The sequence below is a fragment of the Mastomys coucha genome, unplaced genomic scaffold, assembly GCF_008632895.1.
Source record: "Mastomys coucha isolate ucsf_1 unplaced genomic scaffold, UCSF_Mcou_1 pScaffold14, whole genome shotgun sequence".
NCBI lineage: Eukaryota > Metazoa > Chordata > Mammalia > Rodentia > Muridae > Mastomys > Mastomys coucha.
In genome coordinates, this window is record NW_022196896.1 from 36,679,251 (window position 1) to 36,693,677 (window position 14,427).

Here is a 14,427-nt window from a genome sequence, read left to right on the forward strand (position 1 = left end):
GGATAATGGAAGTACAATTTTCTCTTAGATTTTATCTTAATGGAGCATAGCAGGTAGAAGCAAAATTAGATTAATTTGGTGCAACAGTGTTTTTCTTACTGTGTATTACTAAATGATAACAGTTTGATTTTAACTTTTAAATGGTGCTTGAAGTAAGTAACTGCTTATGCCCTCCTATATCTGTAAAAAGACCAGGAGAACAACTTAAGACTACTTTAAAACAGTTCCATCTCCTGATAGCTGCAGGTGTCAAGGTGCCTTTTTCTGGCAGGTAGAGGAAGACCAGCCCACACTTTTCTGTTCATCAGCTTCAGTTATAGGTGACTGTCTGCAATGCAGCTTTAACTTGAACAAGCTTTAAAGCGAATACTTTCATATTATTTTGTTAAATTTTATTTTATATATATTTTAATTATTTTATTAAAAGGTTGAACAAACCCTTTATTGTCTAGAATGTATGTTGGGCATTCTTCTTACCCCTTCATCTATCTGACTTCCTTCCAAGTACTTTTAGGTTGAACTTGCCCCACATATATTAGCTCCTTTGGAAACTGAAATTTTACATCTAATTTGGGGAGGAGGTTTATTTATTTATTTATTTATTTAATGAATCTCCAATTATACTGTTTAATATTAGGAATATAAAGGAGTGTTAAACTGAGGTTTCAGTTTTCACGTGAAAGCTTACCAGTGTGTAAGTAAGAAAGGAAGTGCTTAGGATTGCCTCGGTTTGCTCACTTGTAAAAACCATACTATTTCAGGTTAGTCGGCCTGTGACTGTTGCCTGTAATCCTGTGACTGGGGCTGCGGTGATAGGACCAACCCTTGAAGTCATTCTGCATTGCATAATGCAATGGTCAAAGCTATTTGACTTAAGTGAGTGACTTTATTCTCAGCCCACAGAGGACAGGTTACATTCATTTAAGAAATGGTGTATATAATAAGATGGTCTATCCATAAAGTCATTCACCAACTGTTTCAATGAACAATAGTTCTGCTTGGAGGGTGGCACAGACATTAGGTGAGGGTAAGAATTTGGTTCATTAGCTGTGATAATTTGGAAAAGCATTCATCTCAGAGAAAGAGTAACTTATAAAGTCCTCTTCAAACTTGATACAAGAGTTACAAATATCAAGCAAAGCATTCAGTCTCATTCTTTGTTGTTCTCTTAAAAGCCACCTCCCTAGTTAATAGTCTATGTTTCTTTTGGGTATATAAGTACTTTTGAAATATATAAGCTGTTCTGAAAACCATAGTATAGTGTAAAGACATGAAATAAACAATAGTACTAATAGAGAGGCTGAGATAGGAGAAGCAATATTTCAAGACCCTTATGTTGTACAGCAAGACACTGTCACAAACAAGCTGAAAGTATATATAGATTGTATAATATTGAACCTATTCCTCTAATTACCAAATTAGAGAGAACATTGGATTACAAGCAACAAACTTCTAATTCCTCATATTTTTGGATTTCAATCACTTAGGATATGTTGGTAATATTAATTTTCAAATTAATATATTAAGAAAAGGTAATTGTCACTTCCTGTTGTTTTTGTTGTAAGAGATGTAGTTAGATTTGTGTGGATTTGTTGAAAGATTACTTTCTTGCTTCTTCTAGGGTGTAGTTTAGCTCCTTATGTTTTTATCTATTATCCTTTGTGGGGCTGGATTTGTGGAAGGATACTGTGTAAATTTTGTTTTGTCATGGAATATCTTGTTTTCTCCATCTATGGTATTTGAGAGTTTTGCTGGGTATAGTAGCCTGGGGTGGCATTTGTGTTCTTGTAGGGTCTGCATGACATCTGCCCAGGATCTTCTAGCTTTCATAGTCTCTGGTGAGAAATCTGTCTTAATTCTGATAGGTCTGCCTTTATATGTTGCTTTCCTTTCTTCCCTTACTGCTTTTAAAATTCTTTCTTTGTTTAGTGCATTTGGTGATTTGATTATTATGTTGGGAGGAATTTCTTTTCTGATCCAGTCTATTTGGAGTTCTGTAGGCTTCTTGTATGTTCATGGGCATCTCTTTCTTTAGGTTAGGGAAGTTTTCTTCTATAATTTTGTTGAAGATATTTACTGGTCCATTACATTGGGAGTCTTCACTCTCTTCTATACCTATTATCCTTAGGTTTGGCCTTCTCATTGCATCCTGGATTTCCTGGATGTTTTGGTTTAGGAGCTTTTTGCTTTTTGCGTTTTCTTTGACTGTTGTGTCAATGTTTTCTATGGTGTCTTCTGCCCCTGAGATTCTCTCTTGTATCTCTTGTATTCTATTGGTGATGCTTGCATCTGTGACTCCTGATTTCTTTCCTAGGTTTTGTATCTCCAGGGTTGTCTCTCTCTCTGATTTCTTTATTGTTCCTATTTCCATTTTTAGATTCTGGATGCTCATTTCCTTCACCTGTTTGTGTTTTCCTGTAGTTCTTTAAGGGATTTTTCTGTTTCCTCTTTAAGAGCTTCTAGCTCTGTGTTCTCCTGTATTTCTTTGAGGGTACTATTTATGTCTTTCTTAAGGTCCTGTACCATCATGATGATAAGTGATTTTAGATCTGAATCTTGCGTTTCCGGTGTGATGGTGTGTCCAGGACTTGCTACGGTCGGAGAATTGGGTTCTGATGATGGCAAGTGACCTTGTGTTGTTTATTTTCTTACACTTGTCCCCCACCACCTGGTTATCTCTAGTGCTACCTGCCCGCCCTTGCTAAATCTGACTGTAGTCAGTCCTTCCTGTGATCCTGGTTGTATCAGAACTCCTCAGAGTCAGGCAGTCTCTGTGATCCTGTGATTCTGGGATCCTGTGACCCTGGCCTTGTTAGAACACCTGGGAGTGAGGCAACTTCCTCTGGGTGTTGTGGGCCTGGCTGCATAGCTTGCACCCAAGGTCCGCTCAGGACACCAGCCCAGAGAGGCCACCATGTCTCAACTTCAGAGATTCCCTGAGGTCCCCTCACAGCACCCAACAGCTGTGCTCAGAGCAAGAAACAGAGAGAACCATTCACGCCTGCACAACCACAGTGAACTTGGAAGCCACAACCTTCTTAGGAAGCCTTGCAGATCACAGTAAAAGAATGTAGAGCACAAAACCTATTGGGCTCCATTTTAGATGACAGAGGGAGCTTGATTGTCAACTGCAATCACACACTTAGTAAGCTCTCTTCCCCCAGTATTTTTCATGTGTGAGGTCTTTCCAGCCATCATCATGTGTAAAAATAAGTATGGTGTGAAAAGCATGAGGTTTGGTGAAACTCGTAAGTAAACGTTTGAGAACCACCCGAGTTTTGAACAAAAGTGAAGCTGATGGTGAAGATACCTCAGTTGGGTATGGCAATGCATATTTCCTCTTGCTAGTCAGGAAAGTGAGGCAGGAAAACCACAAGTTAGCGAGTAGCTTGGCCTTCATAGTGATTTGAAGGCCAGTCTGAGTGATAAGTAAGTTAGTAAACAGGGCTGGAGGTACAGAGTGAATGACTAGAGCACAGCCTGTTCCCAGTTTCTGAATGGCAGATGCCTTAATACCATTGCACCTGAAACCTTGGGATGTGCGATCATTTTGACCATAGTGTCTTGCCAGAAAAACTGTGTTTGGATAGATGTAGGTTTTAGCTTTGGAATCTCTTGCTACTGTGCTCACTCCTTCTTCCTCTTCATAGAAAATAGGTGATGTAAACAGGTTTCCATTCAACTGTAAAATCCAGGTAGTAGCTGTTTGCCTATTTCTTGCCCCTTTTTAATGCTATTGATACATAATTGCACAGAAAAGAGTTTTGGAGCATATCATTAATATTTTTGTAAAAAATGCTTATATAATTACAGGTCCCTTTGGAATAAATCATGGGATTGAACTTCATTCAGATGTGGTGGAGTATGCCAAGGAAAAACTGGAGAGCTTCATCAAAAACAGTGATAGCTTTGATAAGTAAGTATTTATACCTGTAGTTTGGGTGTGAGAACAATTAATGAACATGTATAGTGTGACTATTCTTAAACAGTATCAGATTATTAATCCTGGCTAAGTGAATACAGTAGAAATCTCTGCTATACAATAAGAAAATAAAGAAGTTACCATGTAATTTTTTTATTAAATTATAAATAAATGTGTGATTACTGATCTTTTATGAAATGTCATATAGTCAACTTTTGGATAGAAAACAAGATGTTTATGCTCACAGTACTTTTCTGTACCTGGTTTTGGCCTTTTGGTTGGTAGTTTAACAGTCTGTCTTCTATTTGTCTATAAATTATATACTAGCATACAAAGGTCCCTCCTTACTCCATAATAAATTTAGTAGAAGTTCCTGTATAAGTACATCTCTATGTGTCATGTGGGATTGTGTCTGCGAAATTGTTGTATGGAATTGTTTACTTCTACCTTGACTTCTCTTTCCATGACCTATAGTATAGGTGTTGATCCTTGGCCAGCAGTGAAAGTGAAAATTTGGGGTATAGTCACATTGAAATTCTGCCTTAACAGCTTTGTGGAATAAGGGCTCTTATGGTTGAATTTGAAATGATTCCTATGAATTGAAAGAGCCTACTATATGTAGGGCTTCAGTGTATCCTAGTTCTGTATAGCATGTTGTAGTTTCCAATAGAGAAAGCCTTTAAAGGGATAGGAAACATAGGCATACAACACAGCCACTATACAACAAGGCTTCAGTGTAAAACCTGATCCAGACTTCATACTTGGCTTTTTAGCAGGGGTCTCTCACTCATCCCTAGCCCTGGCTGTAAATGCCAGTGGGAAACACTGTAGGGGGATCTGGGCCACTACTCAAGGTTTCATTTCAAGAGCACAGACAGAGGAGAGTTCCAAAATCCAAGGATACTTGGAGGATCTTCTTTTCTGCTTTTTTGCCCTCTTCCCCCTCCAGATGCCCTTGAATTTTTGTCATCATCTCTGCTGTGGGTTTGTATCTATCCTAGTGTGAAAACGCTTGGACTGGTTGAAGAAAACAAAACTGAGCCCTACAACAATGCCTCAGCTCCTGCAGTAGTCCAGCCGAGGCTTTGTGCAACAGAGGTGTGATTGTAGCTGGATCATTAAGCACTTCAGGCAGGATTGAGGGAGTTGAGACACTCAGGTTATTTTTTCTATAATACACAAAATAGAATTAAGTTGGCTAGGTAAATCATCAATTTGCTGAACAAATTTTCTCTTTAGTAGATTTATTTTTTTGTATGTGTGTTTTGCCTACACGTCTATGAGTACGACCACATACAAGTCTGGTGTATACAGAGTTCAGGAAAGGGCATCTGATCACTTGCACTGGAGTTATAGACAATTTGAGAGATGCCATGTGGACACTACAAGTCCACCCTCGGTCCTCTGCGAGGACACTAAATTCCTGAACCATATTTCCAGCCCCTGAATAACTTTTTTTAGGAATAATTAACACCTAATTCATACTCTCATTTTTCAATTGCCTACTGCATTTATTCCAAAATAAAACCACATTTAACAGAAATCAAAGTTATTAGTTTAAGTTATTTAATAAAAAATTGACCGGGCAGTGGTGGCACCCACCTTTAATCCCAGCACTTGGGAGGCAGAGGCAGGTGGATTTCTGAGTTCGAGGCCAGCCTGGTCTACAGAGTGAGTTCCAGGACAGCCAAGGCTATACAGAGAAACCCTGTCTCAAAAAAAAAAAGAAAAGAAAAAAGAAATTGGTATTAAACTTTAGCATCTGTTTGTGTCTTCATCATTTTTCTCCTGTCTAATGACTAGTGTGGTTGCTGAGTTTTGAGATGTAGGCAAGATTAATTTTTATTTAGTTATTGGGTTTTTTAATTGTTTAATTTCCTGTAAAATATGTTTTAATATTGAAACTTAATTGCCCATAAGAAGTTTCTGAATATATTTTAACTTAAAAAGTATAAAAGTAATGTTAACAAAGACTTAAAAACTCTAATAAGGTCTGTTTCATATTAGTTGTGAATATAATTCATGTGTTGATACATGAAGGTTCAATTTCTGGTCATTATTCAACAGCCTGAAGGAAGACTTGAGTCACTAAGGCCAATCTGTTCAGGTTTGTTGCTGAGATGTGGTCTGGGTAACAGTGAAGAATCCTATGATTTCAGTGATCTTTCATTGTGTGTAGTACAACAAATAAGCTTGAAGGCTATTTAGATGTCTCATTTGTTATTTATTTAATGGTGTGTGTGTGCACACGTGTGCATGTGTGGAGGCCAGGGACTGATGACCAGAGATCTCTTTTCTTGATCACTCTTCATCTGTCTGTATGTTTTAGACAGGGTCTCTTACCCAAGTTGAAGCTAATCAACTCAGCCAAGTGTGTGCTACCATGCCAGGCCTTTGACATGGTTCTGGGCCATACAAACTGAGGTCCTCACGAGCATGACAGGCATTCCCTGCTGTATCCCCTCAGCCCTTTTCTCTCTGTGTCTCCAAAAAAAGAAAGTTTTCACGTAATTGAAAAACGATCAAAATATTTCTGTTTGTTTTTGAACTTTTGTTACTGTTAATACAGGTTTTTAAAATAATTCCTAAAATGATCTATAGCATTCAGTGAAGAATAATCTATGTGCTTCCTTAGGACATTGAATGTTTTGGCTGTTCTACTTAAAATCATTAACCAGGTGTTTATCATAGTTGCTGGAGTTTTACAGCTTATTTTTGAGACATTTTTATGTTGATCCATTCTAAAGAAGACAGTTGGAGCAATTTTATTTTTCTTTATAGGCAGGTGGTATTGTAGTCAGGTTTCTATTATTGTGATAAACACCATGACTAAGAACAATCTGGGAAGGAAAGGATATAGCTTGTTCTTATAGCTTTAGGTCCATGACTGAAGGTAGTCAGGGCAGGACATCAAAAGCTGGAACCTGGGGATTGGGGATTTAGCTCAGTGGTAGAGCGCTTGCTAGGCCCTGGGTTCAGTCCTCTGCTCTGGGAAAAAAACAAAACAAAACAAAACAAAAAAACAAATTAAAACAAAACAAAACAAACAAACAAAAAAAAACAAACCCAAAAGCCAGGAACCTGGATGCAGGAACTGAAAGAGGCCACAAAGGCCACTTCTTACAAACTTGTTCCCTATGTCTTGCTCAGCCTTCTTTCTTATTGCAGCTCATGACCACCAGCCTAGGGATAGCATTGCCTACTGTAGTAGTCTGGGCCCTCCCACATCAATCAAAAATCAATAAAATACCCCCACAGACTTGTCTATAGGTCAGCATGATGAAGACACTTTTCCTCATGTTGCCTCTTTTCCAGAAGACCCTAGCTTGTGTCATGTTAACAAACTAATCATAACCCGTATGAAATAGTACTTACTGTTCAATATCTTATATTGAACTTAATCATATTCTTGTATACAAAGAGTAGCTAGTATTAGGAAATTGTTTCATTTTACATAAAATAGCAACTGGTATAAAGTTATGTAATCAAAGGTGATTGGTTGTTCATTTGGCTACTTTTTTATTCTTCTTTGCATAATTTGGTTTTGGTAAGCAGTTAGAGGATATGTTTTTTTCTTCCTGTCATGCATGTATCCTGATGATTCTTTAAAAAGTTTTTAAATCTTAAGATAGTCCTTTCAATAAAAAAATTAGAACATTTGCAAAATATAAAACGTTTCTCTTGTAAACTGTTTCATATTGAATTGTATGGTTATGGTGTGTGTGTGTGTGTGTGTGTGTGTATCAAAAAAGAGATTAAGGAAAATGGATCGTTAAATTTTGTCTTAGTATCTCATCATTCTAGAATTTAGCATGGAGAGAAGTGCTTAAAACCTAGTGCTGCTCTCCCTCCGGGGAGGCCAGAGCCTTCCCATCAAGTCCTTTTTTTAATAGTATTGCTGAGTTAGTTGTATATGTTTTAAGGTACACTTTGAACATTTTCTCACTTATATGTGCTAGGATCAGGATGAGCTCTCATAAAAGAGAGGGCGAGAGATCTATTAACTAGCCAGCATTAGAATATCTAATATATACAATGTATAAATATGTGTGTGTGTGTGTGTGTGTGTGTGTGTAATTGGTGTATAAACTTGGGTCTTGTGTCTTAAATTATATTTGTTCTTTGAGTAAAAGTGTCCTTAATGTATGTCCGTTGATTTATGTTAGTGCTGCATGAACAGGTACATGGCTCAGAGCAGCTCCTCAGTTTATTGTACTTGGACCTGGGGAGCTGGAGTGAAGGATCACTTATTAGTTAGTGTTCACTGAATTTCCTTTTGAACTGGTCTGGTTTCAAAGGTTTTCATAAATACAAATGACAAGATAAATTTTCAGGATTCTTCTGCTCAGTGGTCTTTGAAGGTAGCCAGTGATTATGCCTGTACAGGAAAAGATGGCTCCAATCTTTTAAAGGGATGATTTTGGCATGTTCTAGTAGCTTTATTCTGCCGTTGCCAGTTTATTGACCTCTAATAGTCTCCACACGTGACACAATGTTCTATTTATTTTATTAAATATTGTTATTGCATCTACTTCCAGGAGTTGATTCTTACCTTCTAATACGTGGTTACTGGGGAATCAAACTCTGCTTGTCAGATTTGATAGCAAGCAACTTTACCCATTTGACAGCCCTCGAAGACCGTTGTTTTAAAGTTCACTCTGATCTAGATTGGTATTGGGGCCTTGTTTGTTGAGTTTTTTGAAAAGATTAGGTGCTTAGTTGAGGGGCTCTCTGCAAGAACTATGGCTAGGAGAGTAATGTTCCACATGAAGCCAGAAGGAAATCCCTTTCAACAGGACTCAGTAGTAGGGGGTTGGTTCAAACTTGTAGTGTCTGACACTGAACTCTATTATTTTAGGCATGTTTAAGCACAGGACAATTTTGGGGAAAAATAGATTTCTGATGATAAGTAACTCTATCTTATGTGTACAACAAAGCTTAAGACATGCTTACCTTGAAACTCTTGAAACAAAGTACATGTGACCTTTTCCATAAAGATGGGCTCTCTTGACTAAGAAACAGTGCTCCAGATAAGAGCCTAGGAAGAATAACTGAGATAAATGTAAAACTTTTTGTGGAGTCAGGTGAGGCGTGGCTCTACAGATAGACAGCACAGATCATGGGGCTGAATTAACTACATCTGTGTCCAGTTTTCTAGGCTGAAAACAGGTATACAGCTCTTCTTTGAAGAGACAACCCTGCATGTTACCATTCTTTCCTGCGTTCCCTAGTGTTTATCTGTTAGCACAAGTACCATATGCCTTCTTATTTAGTCAATAAGAGGAGGAGGAAGTTGGGGGAGTCAGAATGCCCTCAAATCAGTATTTATGCAGTAAACTAATACATCTGTCCAGGTATGAAGACTCTGGTAAGTATTAGAGTTAGAAAAGCTTAAATTGTAAACTTAGACCTAATGGAAGAGCTTGTCAGTAGTAAAACATTTATTTATAGCTATGTAATACGCGTTTATTTAATACATTATGTGCGTATTTGGCTCTTTGGAATCATACTGCATTAAGTTCCTGTAATGTTATTGGAGTGTATATCGTCTCTCCAGATGACTAGAGAGACGATTGTAGAAATGCTTTTGAAGTCTGTATCTTTATCCTATGGAGAATGGACTATTATTACCATGTAATTGGGCACATAAATGAGTCATAAATAATGAAAAAAGTAGTATGGGGTCAGATGAGAAAATCTTTTGTCTTAGACCAGTGGTTCCGAACTTGTGGGTCCCAACCCCTGTGGAGGTTGAACAACCAACCCTTTCATAGGTCGCGTATCAGATATCATTGTTACCATTCATAACAGTAGCAAAACAGTTATGAAGAAGCAAAGAAAATAATTTTATAGTTGGGGTCACCATAACATGACGAGCTGTATTAAAAGATCATAGCATTAGGAAGATTAAGAGCCACTCAGTGTCTTAGACTCTGACCAGTTAAAATTGATTGATTTTTGCTTTTGTTTTTGTTTTTTGTTTGTTTTAATTTGTTTGTCTTGGAATTGAGCTGCTCCAATGAACTATAGCCTATCCACTTTAAGCTTTAGTTAGAAAATGTAAAGTAACACTTTTATGTGAATCATGTATTTCCTTCAAATAAGAATCAGGCAACACCACTACTCTTCTTAAACACACTGGCACAGTCAACTAAGATAGTACTGTTTAGCTTTATCCAGTGAAAGACAATGCATTCTTTATCTTTGGTAGTTTTCAAAAGATATAAGTGATGTATGGCAATAATTAGGATCCTGGTTTTACTTATACTTTATTAAAGGTTTACTTTTTACAGTGATTTGTACTTGAAAGTTAAGTATTTTTGTATTGTTTAATCACTGGAGTAGTTTATTATGTCATTCATTTTAAAGAGAATTGTATTGAAGTCATTTTGCTATTATAATTAGTTCATTATCCTCAGTATTTCTCAATACCCTTCAGATGTTTGTATATTTTCCTATACTAATAGTATCCAGAAATAATTTTATACAAATTATTGAAAGTTGTAAGCAGTTTTTTTTCTTTTACTCATAGCAATACTGAGGATTAAAACAAAAGGCTTTATGCATGCTAGGTCATTCTAACACTAAACTACATTGTCAGCCTCTTTAAAATACGGTTTTGAATTGATTGTGATAAGACATACCTGTAATTCCAGCACCTGGGAGATTGAGAGGCAGGAGAGTCACTGAGTGTTTCAAGCTAGCCTAGGTTTGACAGTCAAACCCTGTCTAAAAGTGTTCATTTCTTACTTAATTTTCCACATCCCCCTCCCCTTTTTGTGACAGGGACTTGTTAAGTTGCTCAAATCAGTTCAGACTTCTGATCCTCCACCTCAGGTTTTACAATGATGGGGTTGTGGGGATGAACCACAAACCTTGCTAGATACATTTTAGTGTGACAAATAATCAAATTGTTTGGGACAGAGAATCCTTGAAAATAGTAAAAGAACTATCAATGATATATATTAACATCTGTGCAGGGAATAATATATTGGTTTAAAATGATTTAGCTATCAGGTTTTCTATAAAACACTTAGTGACTGTTTCAATAATGTGGGTTTCTACAGTGCCACAGTAATGTTGGTTTGTTTATTCAGTGCAAACAAACAAAGGCACTTTATTTATTTTCAACACTTTGCTTCAAATAATTCCTGAATTGTCCTAGATGAGTCTGATGCAGTTGGAAGGGAAAACACTTGAAAAGGTAAAGTCTTTGTTTTCTAATTTTAATTCAATAGTTTAGTTATTGATTTAAGGTATTTATTTGAATGCTATATTTTAAGATCAAGAGTTGCTTTTAGCCTAGCAGAGATGTTTAAAGTGTCATATTTTTAACAAAGTAGTGATTTAAGACTCAGACTGTATTTTAATGAAATGTTTTAAGAAAAAGATTTTGTGATTTCATTTGTCAGTTTGTTTTGGGTAAGATTTGAGAAGGTAGGACTCTTCCCCAGGTCCTTGAAATTCCTTTATTCCATGGGAATAATTGTCTATAATTTCATGACATTGTCCTCTGGCACCTAATAAATTAGGTGTGCAATTGCTGGCCCCAACTTCACAGTGTATTGAAGGGGAATGTTGTTTTTTCTACTCTCAGTCAGCTCCTAGACCTAGACTATCCGTCTAAGAGGGAAGCTACAGGGCAAGGCTAGGTCACCCTGATCTCCTAGCTGCTTTTCAAAAGAATTATATGGGCAAGTTGGCAAGGTCCCTGCTGTGAATGAAATCATCTGTCCATCTGAAGATGAAGATAATCCAACATGCACCTATAAAGAAAGCCACTGCTAAGGTAAGTGATTGGAATCATGGTCTTACTCTGGGCAAGTGTATGTTCTCAGCCACGATGTCTGTATGCTCTGCACTCTTCCATAAATTATTTCAGTGCACAGCTTAGTAAGAACAAGTGAGGTGTGTGCCTGTATGGAAGTCTCACAACAGTCATTGTATTTTCAGGTTTATTCTTAATAAGCCTGAGGTGAATGAATTCATGGACATTTTAAAGGCTTTAAGACTTTCCCCCTATATATAGATAACTGTAATGCTTCGTAGTGTGACCCAGGAAAGTGAGTTTATTTAGGAGATTCTCTTTGGGAATTTTTCTAAATATAGAAGGTATCTGCCTATTTTAACTTAAGTACAACATTTTAACAAGCATCTAATTTTAATATAAAAACCAGGGAAAGAACACTGAGCCATTCGTCAATATAGCTACATATATTTGTCTATCATTTTGGTAGATTTGTTACATTTCTCAGGTTTCATGTGATGTGTGCTTTGTAAAAATAGATGGAATTTGGATTTCCCCTTCCTCTATATGCTAACCTGATCTACATGTATAATTTATCAGTACCCATAGTGCTATTTTACACAGAGAGTCTGGACAGTTTATTGCTTCAATCTTCTAGATTACATAGAGATTGTTACTAATGTTTAAAGTGTACTTTGCCTTTGTACATTTTAAGAAATTTAGGTGTGGCACAGCTTTTGGAATAGTCAACAACTAAGGATTGTTTATTTGTACTCTTCTTGGAAGAGTCAATAGGAGTTATACCTGATTAATGACATAGCACTGCTAACAGCCGCCATCTTCGTCTGGATTCAGTGACTTAGTTATTTTGTTATACATATTAATAAGCATATCTATAAACATGTGCCAACATTTAACAAGGGTATATGTTAATTCATAAGATTTTTGAGAAAAAGGCCAGCAGTGGAATCGCTGTCATTCTCCAGCTGATTAGTATGAGTTTATTTCATGAATGCTGTTGTAAAGGTATTGTGACATTACTGAGGTGGTAAAGATTTTCCAGAATCTGTGTATGCTACGCAGAAGCAACTGGAAGTTAACTTTTGTTCAAAAAGGTACTCTCTGTCTATATGTAAAGCTTTAAAATGTTAACAATATACAACTTTAGGTTTTTTTGTTTACTTTTTTCTTTGTGAAAATTTATTTCAGGTAGCAAATATTAAATATAATTAAGTATAATAAATAATGGTTGAATGGGAGATACTTTGGGGAGACATATTTCTTTTCTGTTATTTTTTTTTATTTATTTAACACTGGTAGTCACTTGTATATTTGGCTTACAAATTATTTTCTGTTTTTATTGCCAACATTTTTTCACAGTTTTATCAATAGTAATAGTACGGTACTTTTGGGATTTAAATTTATTTTTCTTAATATGTTTTATTTATTTTGTTTTGGGTAGGGCATGGACTTGGGCAAGAGCCACTTGCGGGTGTCAGTTTTAATCCTCTACCATGTGGTCCCAAGGCCTGACCCCAGGTCATGAGTCTTGTCAGCAGGTGCTTTTACCCTCTGAGCCATCTTACCATATTTTCTAATTCTAGTAGGCTCCCCAATTTAAGTGTTCTCTATAAGGAAGTTAGTGCGTTAAAGTATAGTAAATAAGTGAATTAGAAGTCTATTTCATTTGTATTAGTGGACATTGGAGATTAGAAGGGAAAAATTCAGGTTATTACTAGAATAATGAGCATGCTTTTCAGTTATATGACATTAAAAGAGTTAGTTTGATTTTTTTTTTCACATGTTGAAATGATGTTTGTATAATGTTGCAGTTATCAGTCAACATCAAGATCTGTGAACCACTGTACCACTTTTTAATGCAGTGGGCCTTTACCTACCAGCATCATGATCTGAACTAGAGCATCACTGTAGAGTGCAGTGGACACATACATTCACTCTTTATTTCTAGGCAACTTGCTCTTTAGGTCTTAAGTTTTGTAATCATCATATTTATTTTATAATTTGAGTTCTTATTCAAAGTTGGTAATTTAGAAAAGGTAATAATACAAAGCATATGTATTTCTTAATATGTTTTCCTTAATTGAATAAATGCATTGGGGGGAGTTGTAATAGGTGATAGAGATGCAGTTAAATTTAGACATACTCAGAGATGACAAAAACTAACCAAACCAACCAACCAAACAAACAAAAGACAACCAAAAAGCAGGAAAATATTCCAAAGAGAAGACAGTATTTTAAGGAGAAAGTTCTTGTACCACCCATTTGCCTGAGACAAGTAGATGACCAGTTGTGTAATATTTTGTCCTTTGTGACTGTGCAAACATTGTCTGTTATTATGCAATGTAAAAGTATTATTTAAATAGCTTACTTTTTGTATAAAGTTTTTAAAGTTTTATGTGAATTTTATGCACATATAAGCTCGCATTGGCGTAGCTACATTTTAAGGGCTCAGTGTAGTTAATGGCTGTCATCTTGGATAGTATGGCTCTAGACTTTTAAGATCAAAGCTTTTAATTTCATGGAAGCCTCTCATTTTTCTTTCACCTTCATTCTTAAGGAGTCATATTCCTTCCCCCTAAATGTTAAAGCACTTATCACAATTATAAATTATACTGCCATGAGAAAATTCTCCTTGTCCATTCGCTTGTGTTTGCAGTGAGTGCCCATGGCTGAATTCAGACCATATGAGCCTGACTAGACTGACAGGGACTGCTTTGGGAGGAACTCCTGACTAGAC

At 36.4% G+C, this 14,427-nt stretch overlaps 1 protein-coding gene across 4 annotated transcripts in view; it reads left to right on the forward strand.

The window, feature by feature from the left end:
* Positions 1-14,427, forward strand: part of Pcmtd1 (protein-L-isoaspartate (D-aspartate) O-methyltransferase domain containing 1) — a 75,634-nt gene that overhangs the window by 44,755 nt on the left and 16,452 nt on the right. For 2 of the 4 annotated variants that reach the window (XM_031366789.1, XM_031366785.1), the window contains one exon: positions 3,814-3,916. Coding sequence is in view for 2 of the 4 variants with exons in the window: in XM_031366785.1 (XP_031222645.1) it covers positions 3,814-3,916 (103 nt within the window). In the remaining 2 variants the exon portion in view is untranslated. Of the gene's footprint in view, positions 1-3,813; positions 3,917-11,519; positions 11,712-14,427 lie in introns of those variants that run through there. The other 2 variants (XM_031366788.1, XM_031366787.1) reach the window with 2 other exon arrangements.